At 37.6% G+C, this 27,694-nt stretch overlaps 1 protein-coding gene across 1 annotated transcript in view; it reads left to right on the top strand.

The window, feature by feature from the left end:
- The window catches only part of DIAPH2 (diaphanous related formin 2), a 786,790-nt gene that overhangs the window by 723,508 nt on the left and 35,588 nt on the right, over window positions 1–27,694 (top strand). The window contains exon 27 of the mRNA XM_060138052.1: window positions 3,704–3,799. Within this exon, the coding sequence (XP_059994035.1) occupies window positions 3,704–3,799 (96 nt within the window). The remainder of the gene's footprint in view (window positions 1–3,703; window positions 3,800–27,694) is intronic.

Here is a 27,694-nt window from a genome sequence, read left to right as displayed (position 1 = left end):
AGGTGGGAGGAGAAAAATCTTAGATATTACAATGGTTTGTGACCTTCCAAAGGACCACAATACATAAGCAGATATATAGTTATATCTGTAAATATTAATGTGGAGGGGATTAGGAAAAAGATATCTAACAAGGCTCTGTTAAGGGAGGAGGGAACGATAATGGAAGAAAAAAGTTGAGAAACTGATCTGGCATAACATTTTTTTTAGTGTTTTCAGATGGCAACCACTAAATTAAGCAAAGGGATTTATTTGTAATTCCTCTCTACTTTATGTCAAATTTGTTCTTTTCATCTCTTTAGTCCATAAAAAATATAATAGCTTTAAAGAATTTTAATGAAATGACACTCATAATGTTGTTGTAGATTCTTTTCATGTTTGTATATTATTTATGTAAAATCATAAATCCTCTTTGGTATTCTGTTCTCGTCACTCGTATACAGATATTCATCTTTCTACATAGTCTTCATAATGACTGTTTTTATGAGGATACCTGAGATTCAGTTGTACCGCAGTTCTATTCCGGTTGTACTTCTGTGTCTAAAAATTCCTTCCGTGTCTTCTTTGCAGTTCTGCTTCTCCTGACTGCCTATTAAAAACTGAGATCCTCAGGAATTGCATCCTATGCCCCTCCTTCTCATACATCTCAGGGTCATCTCACCGATCTTCCAACAGCACTCTCATCTTTAGCTCCAGCCCAGACTTCACTCCTGGGTTCCAGATTCATATTTCCATCTTAGTTCCTGGACCAGGGATCAAACCCATGCCCCTGGCAGTGGAAGCACAGAGTCCTAACCACTGGACCGCCAGGGAATTCCCCATATTTCCAACTTCTTACTGGATTTCTCTACTTAGATATTCCTCAAAAAAAAATTTTTTTTTTCAAACCTGTTTATCCCTTGTCCTCTTGACGCTTTTTCTCCCCGTTGATCTCACCCTTCCAGCCAGGTCCTAATGAATGTACTAATACCTTTAAAATATTCCTCCTCTCTATTCACTCTGCTAGCCCTTTAGTTCAGTTCTTTATCTCTTACTTAGACAATTACACTATACTCCTAAACATCTCCCTGCCTTCTGTCATGCCATCCCCAGAGTCATCCTCCATAGTGCTGTCTGACAAGTCTTTCTAAAGTATAAATCTGATCAAGTCACTTCCTGTATTGTTTATGGCTGCACTGCCCAATACAGCAGCCACGAGCCACGTATAGCTGTTGAGCGCCTGAAATGTAGCTAATCTGAAGTGAAGGATGAAATAAAAACATGTTAGGTTTCTGAAACTTGCCCTAATAAAAGGAATGTAAAATATATAATTTTTGTATATATTGAGTTAAATATTAATATATTAAAATGCATTTCACCTCTTTCTTTTTTATTTTTTAAATATGGCTACTAGAAAACTTAAAATTATTTAGGTGGTTCACGTTTGTGACCTGCATTATATATCTGTTGGAGAGTGCTGGCTTATAAGATAGTGCTCAAACCCATATCATCATGTTAAAAAATCAAATTCAACTGAGTAAATTTTAAAGAGCTAATTGGATTTATTCAATGAATCATAAATTGTACAGCATCTCATCTAGTAACTAGAAAGGAGCTCCAAAGAGCTGTACAAAATGGAAGACTTTTATAGGCAGAAGGAAGCAAGACAAGGAAGTTCTTCTAGCAAAGAGTGGATTGTTCAGACAAGGTTACCTTCCTTTGTGGGACAGTGGGGGGTCTATCAGGTACATTTCCTTACTAGTGTTGACCAGGAAATTCCAGATTGAGTGGTTAAGATTACATTCCTGGGAAAGACTGAAACTGCAGTTAGGTTAAGTATCAAATCTCTGGTTGGTGATGTGAGTCTTAGCACAAGTGACTCCATTTTGGGCCTGTTGTCTCTTTTTTAACAACAGAATTATGATGTTTCATCATCTGGCCATCACTTGCCTAGTTCATTTCATCTTCTTCTAGCTGTCATGCAAAGATTGATCTGGGTTCATACCTGGGCTCCTCCACATGCCAGCTGTGCAATCTGGAACAAGATGCTTAAACTCTCTAAGTTTCACTATACCCAGCTGAAAAACAGAGATAGTTCCTGCTTCAATATGTTGTTGGGAGGATTATAAGATATAACCAATATGGGAATTCCCTGGCGGTCCAGTGGTTTAGACTCAGCGCTTTCACTGCTGTAGGCCCGGGTACGATCCCTGGTCGAGGAACTAAGGTCCCACAAGCCATGTGGTGCGGCCAAAAAAAAAAAAAAAAAAAAGATATAACCAGTGTGAAGTGCGTACTGCATAAAATTTAATTCTCCCAGATACATTCCAGCCACGCCAGACTTCCTTCATTTCCTCTTTTCTTTCCATTGTAAAGAGCAGGTCATGGTTCAGATGTGTCTGCAGCCTTAATATTCCTAAAAGTGCACAATCCTCTTTCCCTATTTAGTCACTGAGGTTCTACTTTCCCTTTATTTTTCCCGTTTTCACCAAATATTATACCTGAGAACCTCTGTGTTTCCTTTTATTTTTTTCACTCAATATCCTGTCCTAAAGAATTCATTTTAAAAAGAATAAATGATTGTAACATTGAGGAAATCTCAAGTCAAATGAAGAGCATAATCAAAAGAGATTTTAGCTTATTCTTGCCCCATAAGAAAATATTTTTTCCCTGTGATCTGACACCCCACAGTCAATTCTTTAAACAAAGTAGGATTTAAATTTCACTTTGGAGTAACATCAGAAATAATTTATTCTCCCTCACTGCCCCCCTTTTCTTTTCTTAAACCTCCTGCCTACAAGTGTCCTCTACCCCAGACCCACACACTTAGCTACCACTCAAATTAACCACCTGGCGAGGGTCCTTTTCATCAGTGAGGCCTGTTGAGAAGAGGGTCCTCAGCTCACTGTGGATCTTCCACAGCTTCGCAGAGAGTTTCTGGCAATGGACACCTTGTCCTAGCAAATCTTAAAAGTATTTTTAACAGCCAGAATTGTCAAAGATAAGAGTAGGGTGAAATGTTTTATATACGTTTCCGTTAGGAATTTCCATTAACATCTCTGAGTACTCCACTCACAGGAAAAGTTTAGAAACACAACAGCATTCTAAAAGGGGTGATGAGACTCTGGCTAATGTCTCTCAAATGTAAAATGTGGACTTTCAGATGACGTGGTCACCTTTGCCTTCTGCAATGTCAGCATTTCAAAATGGGTAAAGGATATGGATTAGATAGGAACTGAATGCAAGTGTGTTTTGCAAATAGTGTCTTTTAAGATAACCGCAGATGATGGTTGAATGCTTAAGGTATTAATACAATCAGTATTTAACCTTGTGTAACTCCGCTTCATCAAATCACGCCCTGCACGTTGATTGCATTAAGCCGGGTCAGTGGTTTCTTGCTTAGGAATATCTTATAAGAATCTGAACAGGAAGGCAGCAGTAGGTGATCAGCTACTGTTTATTTGCATACTGAGCATGTCATCAATAATACAAAAGACAAGGTCTTTAAGTTGAAAGAACAGTGGGATTGGCATGAATTTTGCTTAATGGTGCGTAATAAGCAAAGTAGTCTGTGGTGCCAGAAACTGACAGGATCCATTATGTTAAAACAGATATATGTCTTTAATTTAGGGGTATTATGTAAATCTGACAGGAGTTTTTCCCTTTATTTTCCTGTAGTTTAACTTTAATTGCTCCAAGATTAATTCCAATTTCTCCCTTCCTCCAGAGGGTGATGAGACAGGCGTGATGGATAATCTTCTAGAAGCCCTGCAATCAGGTGCAGCATTCCGAGACCGCAGAAAGCGGATTCCAAGGAATCCAGGTAAGAGCCATTCCAGCTCACATGGTATTATAGAATGTAAGTGCTCAGAGCCAAGTACCAAAAATAACCCAAAAGATGAAAACAACCTTTCTCATGAAAAAAATGTTTTTAAACAGTTGATCTCAGTTCGTGTGTGAAATCTCAGCAGGCTTCTATATCTACGTGATCACAAGTTTCAACTTGGTAAAAGCATCTTCAAATAACTGTAGGCTTTGCAAAAAAAATTTAGAAGCAAGGATTCCTGCTGTGTTTCATATTAAATATTTTTAATTGTGATTTTATGAACGTGTGGTTTGAGTAGAAGATGGTTTAAAACCATAAATGTAATTAAATCATTCCAAGTAATTAGCCCTAATGATGTCACGTTAGCTATTTACAGGTAAGGAAACTGAGATAATGCTCCTTTCCAGAGGCCATTTTGGCTTTGCAGTCCATTGTCCATTCTCCATGTTACTAAAGAGAGGACAGGCACAGATGATCCAAGATCCCCAAAAGTCCCAAAATGTTGGAACCCCCTTTTTGTGTTTGTTTGATTAGTAACAAAGCCACACTATGAAAATTGATCTCGGAGGAAGAAAAAACATAAAAGAAGCAGCACAACCTCAGTCACTCAAGTGGACCCAGAAAGTTGTCTGCCTTTTCTCTTCATACCCTATGACTGAAGTAAATAATAGCTCCTCTCAGAATAATCCAAGTAGGCTGAGCTATCCATCTCCTCTAAGGAAATTTTTATATTTTTAGTTCCTATCTTTCTTGAAGTAGAGGGAGAAACTAGGTGTGTTGACTGTAAAAGCTCTCTTCATGGGCCGTAGAGCTATACGGAGACAGAAATGAAAAAAGGAAAATTAATAGTAAACGTGGAAACTCTACTTAATTTAGATTGGTAAGATTTGCCATGAATAGCCTACAATTCAAAAATATCCTGTGTTTAGAATAGAAACGATCACATTTTATTAAAATGGAAATTGGTACCTCTCAAAACCATTGTACTCCAACAAACCAGTGAAAGAAATGGAGCCCAGAGCAGAATGGTCCAGAAAAGCTTTTGGCAATGGTGAAATTCATGGTGGAAGACAATATAAGTTATATTTCATCTTTTTCACATTTGAGTGAATCCCGATGGGTACATTAGCCTGAAGGTTAGATTTGGTTGAGAGGACAAGAGTGTTTTGGTTGGAGTGTAAGACCGCTTTATGTGGATGAAGACATTGCAGATGGCCTACAGAAAGAGTGGAAGACTGCAGGAAAGAAACTTAACATCTATATTTATATGTCCATATTTTTTACAGTAATGCTGCATGGCAGAATGTTAGGAGCACTACTAATCTGTCCTCAATCTTTACCTGTAAAATGAGAAAATTCTATCATGCTACCAGAGGCCCGTGCCACCTTTTAAGGAAAATAGAAACCTTCCCTGCTCTTTCTTGAACAGTCAGAGCATTAATAGGCAGTGGAAGCAAACTGAAATAATTTTTCTATCAATTCTGTTCTCTGTTAAGCAGCTGATAAGTAAAAGCATGTTATTCTGTGCCATAAAAGAACTGTCATCATCTTTCTAGGCTGTTTATTTTTAAAATACGTTTGCTAAGGCCCCTGTCTGACTAGTCTCGCACCTCATACTGACTCTAGAACGACTGTACTGAGAGAAAGAGATCATTCCAATGGGGTTTCTGTGAGTTTGGTACTCAAGGGAATATAGTGTTGTCAACTGTGAAACACCAAGAATATATTCACAAACTGCATAATTTTTTAGTACTGATTCCAAGTAATCTAAATTGGGACCTCTTTTGCTTTGTAGTTGGAGGGCCTCCATGAACACGTAGGGTCAAAAATATCAGCGCACTTATCCCTGGCAGTCATTCCAAGTGGCAGCAGCCAATGCAAATGTCTAGCGGTAAGAAGAAACTAGAAGGCAGACGGTGGCAGTGATTGGTAAAGCATCTTGGACATCAGCAGAAGTACTTGAAGGGACGGGGAGGGGAAGACGGGCACAGAGTTAGCAAGTCTGCCAAAAACTCTCCTGTCTGCTTCCCTCTTTCTAAAAACGACAGAACTAGGGGGCTTTTCCAGATTTCCTCGCTGTTTCTGCCTCTCTTAGCTAAGATCATCCTTTCCTGCTGGCCTCCTTTTGTTTTCGCTTTCCTAGGCACCTTATTTGGTTCCTTTCCAAGATCCCATTGACTTTCTATTGCTACACTTTCCCTGTTTAACCCCAGCATCCTTGCTCCTGTCCAGAAACCTCTACTTCACCATGATGCGATAAAAGCAGAAAAATCAAATTATAAAGAAGGCTGTTTTCTCCAAGTAAAGTCGTATCAGAGGAAATAGCCAAAATATCTGAAATCAGAGTGAACCACAGACAGCAAAGAGGTACTGCTCTGCTTGCCAACCCCATTATCATTGCTTACAGATGGACACCCCGGCATGTAAAATACAGAGCCCTACAATTGTGCTTCTAATTGCACTGTTTTCAATTGCATATTTAAACAAAATCAGGTGAGTCTGTATTCTTCATTAGAAAATCAGAATGTTAATAAATGGTATGATTAGTTACCGACATTGCAAATCTTCCACAGTGAGCCGATGTTCCCCTCCCCAAGAAGAACTCATATTAGTTAACTCAGAAGGAGCTCCCAAATATTGCCTCCAGCCCATTCAGCTGAGTGTGTTGTTTCAGTTAAGGGCACCAAAACCATTTTAAGGGAGACGATCATATCAGCAGTGTTATTGAAAATATAAATAACTGGTATAGCATGGGCCCCAGCCAATCAGAACGTGCACAGGCAATAAGTAGCCACTATGGCTGCTACTGGCTGTATTGCCCAGATTATGGCTGTGCTAGTGTCAAACTTGAAGCTTAGGAAATGAGCCCCTAAACATTTATTCATGCATTGGACCTCTGTTCTGTGAAAGGTACTATGCTGGACATGATGGCAGATGCAGAAATAATTAAGTTTTCCTTCGTTATAAGACCCTTGTGTCTTATAGGAAAGATAAAAAAGACAAAGACTACAGGATAAGGCAGATGATAAGGGGCATTATACACCAGGTGTTAATAACATACCGTGTGAGTTCTGAGGAGGGAAATATTGTACCATATTGATATATCAGAAAAAAAATCATGGAGAAAAAGGCTTTGAAGGATGAGTATGGATTTCAGCAGTAGGAGTTGGAGGTGGAGATAGTGGGCATTTGAGTCAAATGAAACATCATTAAGACTTTAGAAAGTGCAAAGCATTTTGGGAGAATGGCAAATGGTACAGCTAGTAAGAAAATAGGTTATATAAAGTGTAAAAGTATGGAGATAATTCTGGAAAAGTGGGTTGTTACCCTATCATACAGTGCTTGAATAAGAGACTAAGGTGTTCGCATATCATTCTTTAGGCAATGGGAGTATATTGTTTTTAGCAGTGGAAGAATATGATCAAAGCTCTATATTAGGACATTTAATCTATAGGAATGTAGGTGATGAATTAGTCATATTCTTAGTCATATGACTAATTCTTAGTCAAAAGGAGATAATTTAGGGGAAGGGGAGTAGCCAGGAGTCAAGGATAATCCTAGGGTTTTGACTTTGATTAGCTGGGAGGACAGTTGGGTTATGAGAGAAAACTATTAAGATCAGGAAAAAGGAATAGTGATAGAAGACAAATTCAGTTTTGGGCAAGTGAAACTGAAAGTGATAGCAGAGCATTGAGGTCAAGATGTCCAGAACTTTCTTGGAAATATGAGTGTAGATTTCATCACAAGAGGTTGAGTTTGTGAGATTTCTGGTTATACTTTGGAAATGGAAGAGATTATAAGAGAGATTATTAAGCAAAAAGAGATCCAAAACCAGAACCTTGAAAATGCCTCCCCTTTGGGGCTAAAAGTAGAACTAGCAGAGAAGATAGACCAGGAGCAGTTGGGTATGTAGGAGGCCAATCAAGACATTATTATTCTAGAAGCAAAGGAAGGCAGAAAAGTGGGCATTTTCAATAATGGCATATGCTACAGTGGAATCAAAAGGATAAAGACCAATGATTTGCCATTTGGGAGCTTTCTAGTGACATTTTAAGAGCATCTTTTCAATATTGGAATGGAATTGGGATCCAGAATGCAGGGACTCAGCAGTGAGTAGATGGTGAGGCTCTAGGAGTAGATAGTATTCATTCAACAATGAAACAATTCTATTGGATGCCCCCTGGGCATCACGTGCTGGATTGGGTACTGAGGATGCAACACCAAACAGGACTCTTGCCTCAAGGTGCTCACGTACCATTTGGGAAAACATGAATATAATCCACGTGGTGTAAGTGTAGTGCAAGAAACTAACATAACATTTCAAATCAACTATACTTCAATTAAAAAAAATTTTTTCAATTAAAAAATGCAATGCAATCTTATATGTGCCATAATGAGGTAGGAATCGTGTGCTTGTGCGTGCAGCACAGGACATAGGGTAACTCCCCGCATCCCCTCCATTCTCATCTTTATATTCCCTAGAATATGGACTACACTTTCTAGAAGTTTGGTTTGCGAAAGGAGCATCTCAGTTTTCCTTAATTATCTAGGATGGATTTATTATCTATAAATTTGGCCAAATCTTTCTGGACCCTCTTTGTTACAGCCTGTGTTAGCACTTAAGGTAATAAGTCCCATATGTTTACAATCTACTTTGTAAAGAATTGCCCATCAGTATTCCCGACTTTGTCATTATAAGATCAAAGGTAAGCTTTGGAGGAAAAAGAAACACATGACGAAAAACCTTGCAGGAGTAAAAACCACACTTAAAATATTAATACACAATGCCACATCTGTTTTCTTTCTGAATAGCTACAGATACTTAGAACATGCTTCTCCTCTTTGAACCAACTCCACCTCTTCCTTCTTTGCCCACTGTAAGTATAAACAGGCTTCTCGGCAATAGATAGATATCTAACTTAGCTATTTTGGCTCTGACTAGATTTTGATATATAGTTCTAGACATTAAAAACACACACACACAAGAAAAGCATTATGAAGAAGTGAAAGCAGGAAACAAAAGAAATGTACTTTGGTTTTAGAACCACTCATGGCAACCAAGAAAACTAAATTTGAAAACAACAGAAGAAACTCTGGAGACACATGATCCTACTTTTATGAATCAGCAAGATAAAAGTCTGAATGAGAAGGTATAAGTTACCATTTGAGAACAGAGAGGAGACAAGAAACAATGATATTCAACAGAGGAAAAAACCAAACTCTTAAGTATTAGGAAAAGTATTTTCGTAGCAAAACAAAATCCACATTTTCTTGGGCCTCTCTACCTCACAGTAACCACTGTTCCTTCACTTTCACCTATAATACCATTCATTTCCCTGCCTGCTGTTTGCTATAGCAACCGACACTCTCCTGCCTTCACGATGCCGCTGTGAGAGGTCAGTGGCAAAGTGGGAAGAAATGCCTCTCTCTTCCTTGAGTGTGACACTCCACCTATGTACAGTGTGACACTCCACCAAGGTACCAAGATAATATACTACTTAAGCATCAAGGTCTTACAGACATTTTTAGAAAAACAGCTTTCAGGTTTAAGTTACAGCCCTCTTGATCTCCATAGGATTTGGCCCCATACAGCAAGGCCCAAAGACAAGCCCATGTAGTACTCAGCATCCTCCTCCTGTTTTGATGACCAGGGTCTGTTGGGGTTTTACGTTTGTTTTTCTTTTATTATTTTTACTAGGTCAAGCTGGTCATTCATTCTAAGCTGTTTACTTCTTTCTCCCTGTGGAAGAGTTCTTTCACTTGAGCCTCCTCAGTCTCTGTTTCTAAGTGTTAGAATCTTAGAATAGCCAACTAAACCCCATTTTGTCTATAGTACAGTTATTAGATTGGAACGTGCAGTTCAAATTTAGTAAAAAATGACATTATGCAAACAAACACACAGCATTCATCCAACTATTTAGCTATCTATTTATTTATTTATTATTATATATTTTTGTGGTACGCGGGCCTCTCACTGCTGTGGCCTCTCCCGTTGCGGAGCACAGGCTCCGGACGCGCAGGCTCAGCAGCCATGGCTCACGGGCCCAGCCACTCCGCGGCACGTGGGATCCTCCCGGACCGGGGCACGAACCCATGTCCCCTGCATCGGCAGGCGGACTCTCAACCACTGTGCCACCAGGGAAGCCCCTATTTATTGATCAAATAGTAGGGGCCAGGCAACAGTGCTAGGACCCTGGAGGTCAAAGATGGATAAAGCATGGGTCTTGCCCTCAAGAACTCAGCGGCTCATGGGAAAGACAGAATTATACATAATGTAAATGCTATGATATAAGTAGGTACAAAGTGCTAAAAGAGGAATAAACTGCCTGGAGAATTCAACAAAGTTTTCATGATGAAAGTGGCATTTGAACTGTTTTGAAGGATGAATAGTAGTTTGTCTGGAGAACAGGGGGAATGGTGGCAAATACATGCAATGGAGACATGGAAGGGAACAGTGGTAATGATGAAAAGTTTGTTGCAACAAAAAGCCAACACACACACACACACACACACACACACACACACACACACACACACATGAAAGCAAGCGGGGTTGAGACTGGAGATAACCAATTTGGGGAACATTTGCATGTATATGATTATAGAAACCTTGGGATCACCCAGGAAGAGTATGTCCAATGAGAGGTAAAGGCCAAGACTAGTGCCTTTGGGAATTACAATATTTAGGTGGAAAACAGAGGAATCAACAAAGGGCACTGAGAAAAAAAGAATAGTCAGAAAGGGAAGAAGAGAAACAGCAAAAAGTGATGCCTGGAAGACCGAGGTTAGAGAGAATTTCAGAATGGAGAAAGTCAGCAAGGTCACATCCTGAAGAAAGTTAAGTAAGTAGAATGATGACTGAAAATAGACTAGTGGGTTTGTCAGCTAGCAGGTAACAGCTGTCCTTTTCCTGAGCAGTTTCAGTAGAATGGTGAGGGCCAAGAGGGAGGATTTAATGGATTAAAGAACAAAGAATATCTTTTGGTCCTTAAGTGCTGGCGCTTGAAGGAAAGAAAGGGAGTTAGAGAATGAAAAGATAAATTGAATCTCTTCTAGAGATTCTGACAGGAAACTCTAGATGCTTTCAAGGGTCTTGAATGGCATTGCCAATCATAAATTATGCTTGGTTTTCCTTCCAAACATAGGACACTTTTCCCTCTTAATTCAACTGTATTTATTGAGCATATACTATGTGATGTACTTAAAATACTTTAGCATGCTTGGCGTTTTACAGTTAACAAAGCACTTTCTCATCTGTTGTGTGTATGTGATTCATAGCCATCTAGTATGCAGAGTTCTGTTTGCATAAGTTAAAATGAAGGACATTTGTGGCTCATACAGAGAGTTTAGCTGGTGGGGGGTGGAGGTGGGGAAGGAGAAAGAAGGATCAAATAATCCTCAGGCCAGCCACTCAGTGTTCTCAGGAGCATTAGCTCGGTTACCTCTTGGCAATAACTAGAGGGTGAATTCTAGGATCTTCGTGAAATGATCAACATTTAGGTGACAGTTAAAAATACGAGAGCAGGTAAAATAATCTGGGGAAAATGAGTAGAGCAGCGGGCAAAGGGAAAACCCTGGAGAAAACAAACATTTGTGACACTGGTTCTCAGCCCTGGCTACACACTGGAATCACTTTGAGGTACTTCTAAAAAATACCCATGTCCAGTTCCTCTCTGAAGCAATCAAATCCAAATCTATGGAGTCAGAATCTGAGCAATAGTATATTTTAAAATTAATTCAGATATACACTACCAAATATTAAATAGATAAACAACAAACACCTACTGTATAGCACAGGGCACCGTATTCAATATCTCATAATAGCCTATAATGGAAAATAATCTGAAAAAGAAGAAATATGTGTGTAACTGAATCACTTTGCTTTACATCTCAAACCAACACAACATTGTAAATCAGCTGTACTTCAATTAAAAAAAAAAGTTACTCGGGCGATTTTAATGTGTCACAAAAGTTGACAACCACCAATTTATGGGACTAGCTCGGAAACCGAAGCACATAAAAGATAGCATGAAGGGGTTTGTTCTGGAGGAGTGGGGAGAAAAAAGCTAGTGTGGTATCGCTGAGGCCAAAGGAATAGAGCTTTTCAAAGAGTAAGTGCTGAATAGCATCAGATGTAGCCAGGAGGACCAATAAAGTAAGGATTGGAAAGGATCCAGTGGATTTAACTGTTAGGAATTCATTGGTGACCTTAGCAGAAACAGTTTTAGGAGAGTGTGTTTGGACGGGGGTGAGAGTGAGGCAGATGCCTTGAGTTCTAAAATGCTATTCGTTTTTAAGGCCACTTAATTTAGTGTCTTTTATTTTCATCGCTTCATGTAAATCTTATGATGAAGTGTGTACGTGTATTAGTTACTTAATTTTTGTTTTTTTCTTTTTCTTTACGGAAATTAAATTTTACTTTCAGGACAGACACATACATGTATTGATTAATAAGACATAGGTTTGCATTAGGGAGGCTAGAAACAAGATTGCTATGTAGTCTATCCTTGATTATTCTTTGACAACTAGAGAACAAATTGAACACAGACCATTTATGCCCTATTTATATGCAAAATTGTTCTAAGCAAGCACTGATGATGTTCTCTATAGAAATTTCAATCACTTTGCTTGTCTGTTCTCCTACACAATATAATCAGCTCTGCTGCAGATTTCTTCACTGGTGATCTCTGCAAGCTAGTAGGAGATAAGGTCAATTTCAGTTGATTTTTATGAGAATATGAATTTAACAGGCTTCCTTTAGATATTGGAATATGGGATAAGTTCGGACAAGCAATTATTATGCAGCAGTAAATTTCTCTTGGTAGTTTTAATTCCATGTCAAGAATTCGCAGACATGCTAATGTTGGTAGCTAAGCTCCCATAACCACCTGCTTATTTACAAACCTTCAGTTCAGGAATAAATCGTTGGGACCCTATATGTCGGGTGCGTGATACCGCTCTAACATGAGCAGACACTCTGTGCATCTATAACTATATTAAATGACAAGGTATTTATCAGACTGTCATAAGTATCTTAAATTTTCTAGAAAACTAATTGCTTTCAAAACTAAAGGGAAATAATTGTTCTAATTGGTGGTTGTAATGATAGGCTTATTTCTCTCATATAGACTTGGTAGTATATTACTGAAAATTTTCCTAAACGGGGATAAGAAATGATAAACTCTGCTTCCTGTCCAGCTGAATTCCATCTGCTGCCCCAATGGCCAAAGGCAGCTAGATTCACCTGCAAATGAATGTACTCCCTACCCATCTCCCAGTTTTAATGAAATCTTTGGATATACCTCTCCTGTGTATCATGATTTGAACCTTACTCCTGGTAGTTTCTTTCCTTGTGTCCATTAAAATGAGAGGAGCCGAAGGAGAAGGAAGGAAGAGGGCAGTGGGTACCTAAGGCACTATAATACCCTTCTGAGATTCAAGTTCTTCCATTATTCATTGGTATTTTTTGCATTTGCGAAAGGATGAGCCCAGATACCTTGAACCTAATATTGTGCTTCACCTATTCCAGGAAGCCTTTTAAGGTTATGCTCAATGTCAACTCTCTTAAAGATATTGATGATACAAAGTATTAAAATACGGCAAGGTTTATAACTATATTTCACTATTAAAAGATTGTGAGATATATTTTAGTACCTAGCACATACCTCAGTATAGTGTATACTCTTGATAACTGCTTGCTGAACACTTCACAATTATCAAAAAAAAAACATTGAATCTACATGAAAGCCTTTTCAATGTATTGTACCTAAAGCTATCTCTTAAGTTTGAAATTTGGAGGATGAGGAAATAGAAATTCCATTCTACATCATTGTAAATGGAATTCCATTAAATCTGAGTTTATTTTATGGGCAAGCTCGAATGTCCTATGTATGTTACCTTCACATGACCTTTTCTACTCAGTAATGTTTAGGCTTGACAAGTGAAGAAAAATGCTGAGTTTTTTTGTTGTTGTTTTTTTTTTCGCGGTATGCGGGCCTCTCACTGTTGTGGCCTCTCCCGTTGCGGAGCACAGGCTCCGGACGCACAGGCTCAGCGGCCATGGCTCACAGGCCTAGCCACTCCACGGCATGTGGGATCTTCCCGGACCGGGGCACGAACCCGCGTCCCCTGCATCGGCAGGCAGACTCTCAACCACTGCACCACCAGGGAAGCTCAATGCTGAGTTTTTATAAAAACGAAATATAACTATATGCCATTTCTCTTATTCTTACATCCATTGTACTTGCATTTGACTGCTGCCTCTTTGTCATTCTCAACTCAGATCATGGTTTGTTCTTTTCCTATGACTTAGAGGGCAAAATTCCTAAGTACTACTAGAGAAAATACAGGAAAAGTAGATTGACAACAGCCTTTTAAGTTTTACATATCTTCTCATCAGTCTTTGCAAATATGTCCTATAAGACAGGGGAGGTGGACGGGAGTTAGTGAATCTCTTTAGAATAACATTAAATAGTAATTGTTTTTCCAGTTTTCTCACAGATTTACTCAGGAGGACCAATCTTTCTGAAATTTAAGGGGTTTTATCTAGTACGTAGGGGTATTCTAGGGATTTGAACTGTTTGTTTCAGAGACTTTCTAGAATCCAGGATGGTATTTTCCCTTTCCACTTGGGAAGGTTTTAGCTTGAGATTTCTGGGGTTACTGGTCTGTTCTATTGTTTGTCTTGCATAGATGTAGTATACAGCAAGCAATACAGTACTCTCTGGACAATGAACAGGTTTTTTTTTTTTTTTTTTTTTCATGTCATACATTATTCACCACTCTGCAGTGGTTTCAGAAAGCCAATGCATATCCTGGACACAAAGAAACGAAAAAACACAAAAACAAGGATATGATTTTCATATTGTTGTTTGGAAAGTCAATACTGTTGGGCATGGATTTCATCTTTTTGGCACAGTTAGAATTCCTGTTAGACTTTTAGCAGCCTTATAGCTATTAATCAAAAGTGTACATGTTTATTGTGTTTCCTAATAAACTGATAGATTATCTTCAAATATTTGGAGTTAACCTGGGAAGGGAAATTTGTACCAGGAGGGATAAGCGGTATGGCTTTGTGTGGATAGGCCAGTGTTTATTTTAGTTATGTTTGTGACTTCATCTCAGTCATCTATATCAGTACTATTTTATGTGACAGAGATCATGAGAGATGACTGTGCTTTGTGCATAATATTTGTAGATTTTATTTTATTATCATATCAACAGATAATTGGAATCAAACATAAACATTTTTGAATTGAAAAGAAAAAAGACTCTTTAAAAAACTTTTCTAGTACATAGATTTCATTTTTAGGTCCAAATTGAACTCTCATGCACATGTAGAGAACATTAAAACACGTTCAGTTAATAGTCCTAAAAACCCACAACATGGAGGCGCCAAGTGCCTTCCTTAGTGACTGGGGTAATGGTCCAAGATAGAAAATAAATTTAGAAATGACGTTCCAACATAATGAACTTCTAGGAAATTATTAGAGGATATTTTAAATGTTGGATTCAGGGTGGTAGCAGATTGGGAAGGGCAAATGGGAAGAAAAGTATCACATCTAGAAATTTAAATATTTTTTTTCAGTTGCCATAAATAGTATTGATCAGTTTGCATGGCTCATTTAGCACTGAAACTTCCTGGCAGAGGAAGATGCAAAGCACTGAAAAAGGATTATGGTCAAGTTGAATGGTGTCCACACAGATTCTTCGCATTATAAATTATCCTTATGCTTCCAGTTTCTTAACTTTTTTCCCACTTACCATGCTTTGCGCTCCTGGGGCCTTTGGTACACCACTTTCCTCACTTCCCTTCTGCTGCTTCAGAAGAATCCTGTTTTATCACTTTATCTCCCTCACAACACTGTTTCCCACCTCCATTGTCCCAATCTGATTTTCCACACGCTAGCCTTGGAAAAGAAAAACTAGGGGGGAGGAAATGGGGGAATATAATTATATCAGCATTGTTTGAAGTCTATTTTATTTCTCTTAAATCTCAGCATTGTCTCTTTTATGAAAACAAAGACCACCGGCAATACTTATTGTTCCAAATAAATCCTCTCTTACTTTATGCCAAATTGTTCCTGATCTTGGTGGCAGGGAGGGGTCAACGAAGGACATTTCAAAGGGACAGGGAAACGTTCCTGGATGGACTCTTGGCTCCCAACCGTTTTGGAATTATGATGTCACTGCTGCTGAAATTTATAAGTACTCCTGATAGTGAGGAAAGCATCAAGTAGACAATAAACCTTAATAAATTACATAATACATAAATTATTTCACCAATTAGTATAGACAATTGTGAAATGACTACATGATGTTTTGCTTTCAAAAAGTATACACTCTTAAAAAGAAAACCGAAAATACCTTTTCATAAAAATTCCTCAAATCACAATGCACTGTTATTTACAGCTTGACAGGTATGAATGTCTTCAATGAAAAGGAAGACGTTCGGGATTTCAATGAGTAGTTTAGCAGGTTTAGTATTTTTTTTATTTTTGTCTCTCTACATTCATTCAAATAAAATATTAGATTTCACTGGAACAGGTCATAATTAAGGTCTACTCTAAGGAGATTTCTTTATTATTAAGGCACATAAAACAAAACTTTCTTAAAAAAGCACTTTTCTTATAAGCTAATATGTTAAAATTTTTTCTCTAATATCTTGAAAACGTACGCCTCCATTCATTTAATTTTTTCCTTAACTTGAGGACTAACTCCAGTAAAAGAACGACTGTACAGTGTGTGTGCTTATCTGTTTACCTAAACCCAAGTGTGGCCCTTGGAAAGTAGCACCTCTTATCAATCGTGATTGTTTTCATCAAATCATGCAAAAACATTTTTGTTATGCATTATGCATAATTTATCCAACTACTACTTAACTTCTATTCTTGACCATTAAATAGGTTTTGTTACCCTCGTTGATTTGGCTATAGAAGTTAAATGTGGCAATTTTTTTTAGTGGAAAAGAAGCGCCATTTTGAAGTATCCATTCTTTTGTCTTTTCTGAGCTCTATAACATGTGGTACATGTCCTGGCATAATTGAAGGTAAAAAGGGTAGTGACTGGGTAGAATTCATCACAGAATTTCACTTCCTAACTGTGTATCCAAATCTGCTTTTGTACCAATTAGCTATGACCTTTTATTCTAGCCTTAAGGTATGAGATTACTAGAGGCAACCATTTCTGAAATATTTTCTTTCTAATAGTAGTTTAAGCAAATTTCCTTGCAGTGCTGACTCTTTTTCAGGGCGGTCCCCGCCCCCCGTGTGCTGCTTCTTTCCACTAAGCTGCTAAATCTTTCGCAGAGGAAATAAACGTAATGTTTCTGGAAACGTGAAGAGCTTGTGCCCTTTTCTGAGTGTCCTACTTAAGAAATATTGCAGCTGCAGTGGCATTATGTGCCTTCGTTTCTTTCTGTTTCTCTCTGCGGGGAAATTCCTGCTTTAAGGTAGACCCACGCTCTTTTATTTCTGGAATTTTCCTCTTCTAAATGATGTGAAAGCTTCAGTCGCGTTTTTAAAGCACATTGTTTCTTTGTCAACTTATTTCACATCAGTTGACCATGCAGCTTATAGGAATTATGGGGACATATGGGTTTATGGGTAAGAGGGTCTAAATGAATACTTATAAATCCATCTTTTCTATTAGAGAAATAACCCAAAGCAAGAGCTCTCTGAACGCAGCCATAATAACGCGATCTTTAGAGATGACTCACATTGCATTACCTATGTATGTGGTACGGGGAACATCTCCACAGCCCATAAAACGTCAGAAGTGCAGCTAAAATGAAAACAAACCCCTGGTACATTTTCACGGTGCTTCAGTCATAGGACAACATTGCTGCCAAGTGAAAAGGTCCCATTTGACTTGCATTTGGGGCAGAGAATGAGAGAACTTTGCTAAGGTTGCCTTGTTTATTCCCCTTCCTCCAAAGCATTTCTTTTATGTGATTCCTCCACTCTCCCACCCACTTGTCATTTTATTTGTTTTCAATGTGAATAGCATACTATTTATGACATGGTCACTACTTTTGAAGTTCACTTTCCAGAGCTTTAAGTTTTATTGAGAAGATGATAATTTTCTAAAAAAAAATTTAAAAATAGGTTATCAAACAAATTAGTTAAATCCCACTCAAATAATAGAAGGAGGCAAACTTGACATTCAACTTTGACATCTAATTTGAATCTTTTGTGCATGCTGTTCTGAAAGCTCCTACCACTTGTTAAATTTGAATGGGAGAGAACAAAACAGAGATAGTAGAATATTACTTCTTTTTCACTACCTTTAAATTAATTGTAGATTACACGGAACCATATCTTCATTATTAAAGTGAGAAATTCAATAAGTACTCTAAAGTGTTCTACTCTTCTAACTCCTTTAATAATGTCAAGATTCTGCATCAGAAGAGCAAGGGAATTAATATTTTGTTATGGTTAAAATGTTTTTTTCTTTCTTAACTAACAAACTTAAAAATTCTTTTTTCTCACATTTATGATTCTTAGGCTAATTGAAACAGAATTCACATGGGTAATTTATATTACTGACTGCCTGCCGCTTAAACATTCATGGAAGGAAAAATCAAGTTGTGGAATAAAAAGAAATAAGCCTAAAAAAAAAAAAAAAAGAAATAAGCCTGCTTTGAAAAGATGATATTAACAATTTTAGTAGTTTATATTTTCTTAAATAAGGTAGTTTTGAAACATGAAGCTGGAAATGAATCTTCCTTATTCTAGCACTGGTTATGATTCATGGTTAGCACTGGTGCAAGCTGGTAATTTACAAACCTCATAGATTTTTACTGCTCTTTGTACCCCTATGTGTCAACTGTACAAATGATAAAATAATAATCAAAGGACTGATGGTCAGTATAATAGCTATTGTGCTCTAGATATCTTTTATACTTTGACATTAAATGTCTCTCTTGCCTTGGTATCTACTTTTCAAAAATCTACTACCCATTCCTGATACTATTTAACTGGGGTTATTAGTCCTTTGACAGTACTGCATGCTATTGACAGTATCTTTTAATTTGCTTAATTTCCTGACATTTTCTATGTAAATGTTTTACATTGAGATTTTTAAATGCCAGATTTGTGCTTAAAATAGAAAAGCCCTCCACTAATAAGATTTAGTCATATCACCTAAGTACTACAGAGTTGTCCCAGATGTAAAGAGGGGGAGATAAAGAAGGGATCACAGATAATAAATTTGCCCTGCTTTCTCCACAAAGTTATTACAGCAAGCCTTAAGTCTCAGCTTTTATTGATAAATATAAATATGGGTTATGTAAGGAAAGCCTATGCCTGTTTAAAATAGCATTCAAATCTGGTTTTAGTCATTGTGTTGGGCCAAACTGCTCCATAAGCAGTCCCAAGGCAATCTGAAAACATGTATTTGTTGCATAATCTGTTTTTATTGCATATGTATTTTATTTTATGATTTTGTAATTAAAGTAATAAAACTAAATAATATTTCCTGGCTAACTAGCAGGTAAACAACTTGACACAATATAAATGTATTTTATTTGTGAAACAACTGATGGTCATTCCAAAGCAAGATTGTTGGGGAGGGGTGGGAGAAGGTAGGATTTTCAATTGGTTACCAGGCTTTTAACAAAACAATTCCTATTATAATCCTAGAGAATTTCATCTGCCTAAATCCCCACTCAGATGACAAGCAAGGAGTGAGAGCTGTAGTCAGAGGAACAAAGGATAAGGGGACCCATATCTGAATGAGCCCCTCCTCCCCCCATGGTGCCCTTTAGAGGGACCCATTATGCCCTGGGTTAGAACCTCTCACCATTGCTTGTGAAAATACTCGGCATTGAATGGTGCTGTATGTCTTACATTCTACTTACTAAAATTGCTTATACAATTTCAATTGGCTATGGTATTTATCATGTTCTGTCCTCAGCATTATGTAGCATGGTTAAGCCTACAAAGCAGCTGCTTTTTTTTTTTTTTTTTTTTTTGGTGGATCAAGTGATTATTATGTATTGTGCGAACATCAGTTCAAGTTTCTTGAGTGCTGTGACATCTAGATGAAGGGTAGTAAATAAACATTAGGCTTTTAAAAAAAAAGACTTTTATGCTATTCTTCAAATTCTACATTGCCTGGAAATAAATAGTGGCTGTAGGACCCTTTTATTTCAATAATACTTAGATATATACATCCATTGGTGAGCACATATACATCTGCACCTTAACGTTAGTGGAATTTGCACATGGGTATCAGAAGGTAAAAATCCTCAAAGATATTATAAAATCATGTTATATAGTTAGTTTTTACAATGGTTCAAAACTAAGGGCTGTCTGTGCATACCATGAATTAATACATGTACAATTTTTTAACCTATACCACTCTTGAAAAAATAGCTTTAGAATGATAAGCAGCTTGGTTAGTTTCTTTTAAAGTATGTGGGTCTGGGGAGGATGGGTTTTAATTATAAAAGCCTCTTTGAAAATCATACTTGGTAAAACAAGCTATGTTGTATGTCTGCATGTACATATGTAACTCGTTTGGTGTCTAGTAAGAACTAGGTGCCATTCTGTCATGTTTTCCACTCTCTCCTTGGGCTATTTCAAGTCTGAGACTTTCTCATTCTGCGGCCCCTGCCTCCCCACAGCTTCTGCCTTGATCCCTTAACCACATTGTCTCTTTTCTTCCCTTTCCATCTGGGAACTCTTATGTCCCACAGTTTACTGAAGTGCTATAACTACAGCCTGTATCTCTTATTAACATATCTCTGTGCTATGCTTTTATGTGGTAGTATAGAATATTAATGCGATTAGCACCATTCATTAAGATGTACTGCCCATTCGAGTGACAGCCTGAAGTCACAGGATAAGCCTCCTTTAAACTGGTCTACTTTTTTTTTTTTGAAGGAAGGGAAAATTTGTAATTAAAAAAAAAAGTTAAAACCTCTCAGAAAATCTACCATGGCTAATCCACTCAACACCCTCTCCCTCAAAAAAAGAGGAAGTTTCGACATTGAAACTTGGGGAATCTTCATAATGATAGCACATTTTCCCTACTTTAATAAATTAATCCATAAGTTAATCACAAGTGAGGATACCTTGCTTATTTCCTACAGTGACTATGAAGATAAAGTGACGAGCAGACGTACAAAACAAACTTATGGTTACCAAAGGGGAAGGGGGGGGATAAATTAGGGGGTTGGGATTAACATGTACATACTACTATATATAAAACAGATAACCAACAAGGACCTACTGTATAGCACAGAGAGCTATACTCAATGTTTTGTAATAACCTATAAGGGGAAAGAATCTGAAAAAGAATACATATATATATATATTTATATTTATATATATATATATATAACTGAATCACTTTGCTGTATACTTGAAACTAACACAACATTGTAAATCAACTATACTTAAATTTTTAAAAATAGTTAAGCAAATAGAAATTAATAGAAAGTTAAAGTGAGATGGTAGATGTGAAATTTTTTGAAACTTTTAAAGTAAATTTATTTAAAGCTTGAACAAAGCTTTACAGTGTTTAAGGGTTACTATCATTACTATATTAAATCAATACCATTTATGTCAGTGGCTTCTCGTTACTCTTAGGAAAATTCAAAATTTTTACAGTGGCTGGAAAGGCTCTGTATGATCCGACTCGTACCTACATTACCTGCCTCTTCTTGAATAATTCAAGGCTGTGAGGACATATAGCACTCAGCTACAAAACTGTTATCATATTAAAAAGAGGAGCATTGTTTTGGGTGAAGAGATCTTCCAGTATTCATCCCTGAAACTGGAGCTTTTGGTAATATTTGAGTAGTAATTTGATGGTTAAGAAGATGTGATGCCAGATTATTATGATTATTTGGTCATTATTATGAAAATAGGTAAAATGTTATTGGTTTCATTTATATCTTTAATTGATTAAGGTAATGAACAAATAAAATGTAAGCCGGAATTTATGAGGTATTTAATTAATCGCAGTAAATATAATATATTGAACTTCCAGTTACACTGCTTGTCAGACTTTCAATATAGGGTAAGTGTGATATTTTCTAAATGGAACAATTAGAACGAACCTTATTTTAAGGTATCCATCTCTCCATACTCCAGGTTCTAAATAATTATAATGATATCTAATGTTTCTACTATTATAACTTTACAGAGCAACGGAAATATTGCCTGTACCCTGGCCTTCATAGTTCAACCTTAGACTTACATTTCTGTGGCTACATCTATAATATAGAAAATGTTTTATTTTCCTGGCTAACCTATTCGAGTGCAGTAAAATTTTTGAAAGAAAAATTATTTTGGATCAAGGACAAGCAACTCCAGGAGTTAAAATAGTCATTTTTCCCCTGATTATTTTTCAATCTAGAAAATTTTTTTTTAAATATTTTGCTTTGATACACTGAATATTCGAACATTATAGTTATAATTGGACTACAAAAGTAATATATCTTTCAAAAAATAGAAGCTAATATAGTCAAATATGCATCTAAGAGATATCACTTGTTTATATATAATAATATCACCATAAAGATTTTCATATTGTTATTCTGATTTAAGTGTCCCTTCCTGGAGACAAATATATATTTAAGTCTTATGATCAGAGGAGCCATAGCCATCACAGCTCTGTCAGAAGCAGAAACGTACTATTGATATTAATATTTTAGCTTTCCACTTGCTTTCATGAAACCTATGAACAGAAGCTATCAGTGTCTAGAGGTTGGCTTCAAATGACAAATTCAGCATGCTGTAAAAAGTGATACTAGGATTTCCTGCTGAGGTCATCCAGAATTTGGCCATCCTGAGAAATGACTGTGGGTGCATTCTTATTCTCAAATATAATTCTTTTTCTTTTAAATTTTTTATTTTATTTTTGGCTGCATTGGGTCTTCGTTGCTGCGTGCGGGCTTTCTCTATTTGCAGCAAGCAGGGGCTGCTCTTCGTGGAGGTGCGCAGGCTTCTCATTGCGGTGGCTTCTCTTGTTGTGGAACACTGGCTCTAGGTGCACAGGCTTCAGTAGTTGTGGTTTGCCGGCTCTAGAGCGCAGGTTCAGTAGTTGTGGCACGTGGTCTTAGTTACTCCGCATCATGTGGGATCTTCCCGGACCAGGGATGGAACCCATGTCTCCTGCATTGGCAGGCAGATTCTCAACCTCTGTGCCACCAGGGAAGTCCCCTCAAATATAATTCTTATTTAAAACTCTTATTCTCTAGAGGTTATTGTGCTCTTATTATATTTGATTTTGATGGTAAATAATGTGACTGTGAAAAGGAACCATACCACATGAAGAAGGACATCACTTATAGAATTACAAATTGGCCAGTGCCCCCTTGCTAGTATTCTAGAACCATCTGACTAAAATAATATATGGTTTGGTTTCTTTTTCAAAAAGATAAAATGCAAAACACAATGGAAATGGACTTCTGAAGTATTCTGTCACCCATATAATAAATAATGGCTAAGATTATTTATGTTCTTGGCACATTATATGTCCTCAGTAAAGGTCTGTGGAATGAATAAGTTATCTAAATAAATGTATTATCTATTTTATCTGGAAGTGGCCAGTGAACCAGCTCCAGCCTCTCTCAGCTGTGGTCCTGAAGCCCCTGGAGGTAAGGCTGCCAAACTCAGTCCAACTAGAAATTGTGAAACAGCCCTGTAACTGGGCTCCAACCCCTCATAGCTGCAGTTTGTGAGCGGTCCTGCCAGTCCAGGAACCCAGTCAGAGACACTCGCATCTGCACCTCTTGAGATCCTGAAATCACCCTGTACCTGGCTCCAACCCTTTCCTGCTGGGGTCAGGGAGCAGTCCAGCCGACCCAAGCACCTGGCAGAAGACACACCCATCCAAGTCTCCAAAGCCAGTTCTACAAACCTCAGTCCTTGCAGTGGACCCTTAAGCTGCCCTGGGACTTGGTTTTAACACTTCTCAACCCTAGTCCATAGCCAGGCCTGCCTGCCTAGGGACCCACCCAGTGACCCGGCAGGAACCCTCTCAGGGACCTAGTGGGAGTCATACCCATCCATACACCTGGTGACAGACACACTGTCTGAGGATCCAATTGTGGATCCTGAAGCAGACCTTTGTCCCAGCACCACCCTACTGAGCAGGGTCCTAGAGGCCATCCCATCCACCCAGGGATCACACAGGATCCACACCCACCTGCCAACTGCAGATGCAGCGGATAGCCTTGTGATCCAGCTCCAACAGGTCAGGACTGCAATTCCAGAGACAATCCACTTAGCCTGGAGAACCAACAGGAAAAGGTGTTTACCTCCTGAAACCCGTCTGTAAAAACTAGAAGGAATATTTGCTCCTTCAAATGTACAGACACCAATGCAAGGCTACATGGATCATTAAAAATCAGGCAAATATGACATCACCAGAGGAAGCTAATTAAAGCTCCAGTAACTGACCTCAAAGAAATGGAGATCCATGTATTGCCTGACAAAAAAATTCAGAATAATTATTTTAAAGAAACTTAATGAAATTCAAGAGAATACAGATAAACAAGTAAACAAATCGGTCACAAGCAATGAAGGAGGTCACTATATAGTGACAAAGGTGTCAATTCATCAAGAGAATATAACAATTATGAATATATATGCACCCAACGTTGGAGCACCTAAATATTTAAAGCAAATATTAACAACTAAAGGGAGAAATAGACAGCAATGCAGTAATGTTAGGGAACTTCAGTACCCACTTCCAACATTGGATAGATCATCTAGACAGAAAATCATTAAGGAAATGGTGGACTTGAATAACACTACAGACCAAATGGAGGACATTATGCTAAGTGAAATAAGTCAGGCAGAGAATGACAAATACTGTATGATCTCACTTGCACGTGGAATATTAAAAAGGTGAACTCATAGAAAAAAAGTGTAGATTAGTGGTTGCCAGGGGCTGGGGAGTGTGGGAAATAAGATGTTGGTCAAAGAGTATAAACTTTCAGATAGAAGGTGAAATAAGTTCTGGGGATCTAATGTGCAGCATGGTGACTACAGTTAACAATACTGGATTGTATACTTGAGAGGTGCTAAAGGAGTAAATCCTAAATGTCAACAACATCAACAAAATGATAACTACGTGAGGTGATGGATCATTTCACAATATATATGTATATCAAATCATCGTGTTGTACACCTGAAGCATACGTTATGTTATAGGTTGATTATATCTCAGTAAAGCTGGGGGGAAAAGAAGGCTTATGAGAAGAACATCTCCAAGCAATAGACGAAAAAATAAAAAAGCAATTAGAAGGGGGAATAAAGTTGATCCACTGCATTATCTTAAAAAAATAAAATAAACGAAGTGAAGTGAGAATTCTTTATTACTTACCAGGTACAAAGCATCATTTACCTGGGTCAAGTCAGCATAAAACCTGTAATTGCTGGTTTTTAGATAGATAGGTAGATAGATAGTTAGATAGATCTAGATATCCAAATCTAGACCAATCTACCTGTTTTTCACCTTGTTTAAAGAAATATTTTCAGTATTTATTATAGCCAGACCTTTAGGGCACCAAGATGGACCTTCTCCCAAGGGTACTTACTATCTAGTGTGGACAAGAGAGACACATGAAATTAACCATTAGGTTGAGCCATATGAATGTCAATTTTTGATCTACAAAACAATGTTCATTTTACTTGCTTCCACCTAGTGTAATACAATATGATTTAATATTGAAGTGAATACATGGTGGTGTAGGAACACAGATGTGTAAGCAATTCATTCTTCTGAAGAGAGATGATGTAGATTGTCACTGCCTATTCAGCAAGAATGAATTGGAGTGGGTCCTTTCTTGTCTGTGTACCAGAAAGATGGTAGATCAGACTCATGCATTCAATTTATGGTATTAATTGGCATTGCAGTACAGTAACACTTCACTTCTCTGAAATTCAGCTATTCAGCAATCATGCCTACCTGGAAATGGCGTCTGTCTCTTCAAAACATGGCCATAAGCCTGAAAGTAAGCAAAAACAAAAGGAATGTGCAAAAGGAATGTGATCAAGTCCCTAAACAATAGCACGTGGACTTTCATCTGAAGACAGCTTTCCCAGTCCCTCGCTCAAATCTATTTATTCTTCTGTTAGACACAGTTCTGTGAAATTGAGTTTTCTGGTTTTTCATCCCCCAGCAATTGGGAAACAGCGTAGTAGGATTGAGAGAGGGACGGTTATGTTAGGACCCACTGGCAGCAATAAGAAATGATAGCTAATATGCTGACTCCAGTAGAGGAGATGAACTAATTCGCAAAGCAGGTAACATCTTACAAAGCAGAAGCACAGGATACAAAACTGGTTATAATTGATCTCGGCTAAGTAAAATATATGTATATAGTTTCTAAAAAGGAATCAGAATGAAATATGTCAAAATATTAACAGGCTTTGTGGCTATGTCATGGTATTATGGGTGATTTTTACTTTCTACTTTTCAAAATATTCTGTCGTGACCATGTGCTGATTATATCATTGGATTTAATAAAATAATAATTTAAACATGAAAAAGAACTTTAAACACAGAGTAGTTCTGGTGTATTTAAAGAAACAAATAGACATACCTCAAGTATGCCCCGAGGACCTTGGTGGATTTAGAGAGCAGCACGGTCTTGATGTTCATGATAATTATGTGAATCAGCAAAGATATATTTTTAGTAGATTCCCTTTATGAAGGCAGCAAAGTGTATAATACATCTTCAAAGCATTTCTATACAAAATAACTAAGCTAAAAAAACGTTGCTATTTAAAATTTATAAACCCTCAGCAATCCGGACCAACGCATTTTCTGAAGTTTCTGGATAGCTGAGATATCATTTTAGTTTTTTTCTATTTTAAAATGAAATTGCTCTACCCCTATTTGTCCTATTAAATTATGCAATATTATTATATCTAAGCTTTTTTTCCTAAGTGTCCATATTTATTGAGGGATTATTCTCAGATGGCCATGGGAACAAATGTTTCAGTGATTGTCTTTATTATTTTGTAAATGGCCCAGTTAGATATTAAAACATATCTTCTTTTCTCAAATATGAGGTTTTTACTGTTTGATTTTGTCTTTGCTGGTTGACCCTTGCTTTCTCAGACTTTCACAAAGTAAGAGACGAAATATTTACATATTTACTTATTTACAAAATATTTACATATTTCCAAACTATTGCAAAGTATTCAAATCAAACCATAAATTATTCAAGCTATTTGGAAAGTTTCCTGGGAAAAACATATACAACATACAGAATATTTATTTATTCTGTATTATTTGTTTATATTTAGAATAATATCTCTCTGCTAGTCATGTTACAATTGAAGCACAGTTGCTCCTCAATCCTCTCCTCCTAAAGATACAAATCAAACAACAACAACAAAACAAAATAAATACTAAAAATGAATTCATGGCCCCCGTGGAAGAATCTCAAATATTATCTTCTTTTTTTTTGCTGTACGCAGGCCTCTCACTGTTGTGGCCTCTCCCGTTGCGGAGCACAGGCTCCGGACGTGCAGGCTCAGCAGCCATGGCTCACAGGTCCAGCCGCTCCGCGGCATGTGGGATCTTCCCAGACCGGGGCATGAACCCGTGTCCCCTGCATCGGCAGGTGGATTCCCAACCACTGCGCCACCAGGGAAGCCCTATCTTCATATTTTATGTATGCAGTATGCTTGTAGCATTAATTGAGTCTTCATTATTGCTTAGCAATCTCCTTATTCATCATTCACTGAGTCACATGCATTGGTGGCTTTTTCAGATTTGCTATACTCTCCCCAATCCTGCAAACTGAAACTCACACCTGTCAATCTTAGTAAATGACCTAGTCTTCCAAGTTCCCTCATTTTCCCTCAGTCCCCCTTCCCGAGGCCCACATTATGCTCCTCATCTCACCGCTCTTACCTCCTA

The sequence above is a fragment of the Lagenorhynchus albirostris genome, chromosome X, assembly GCF_949774975.1.
Source record: "Lagenorhynchus albirostris chromosome X, mLagAlb1.1, whole genome shotgun sequence".
Taxonomy (NCBI): Eukaryota; Metazoa; Chordata; class Mammalia; order Artiodactyla; family Delphinidae; genus Lagenorhynchus; species Lagenorhynchus albirostris.
The sequence above is the reverse complement of the archived record's forward strand: the minus strand, read 5'-3'. Positions and strand labels throughout refer to the sequence as shown.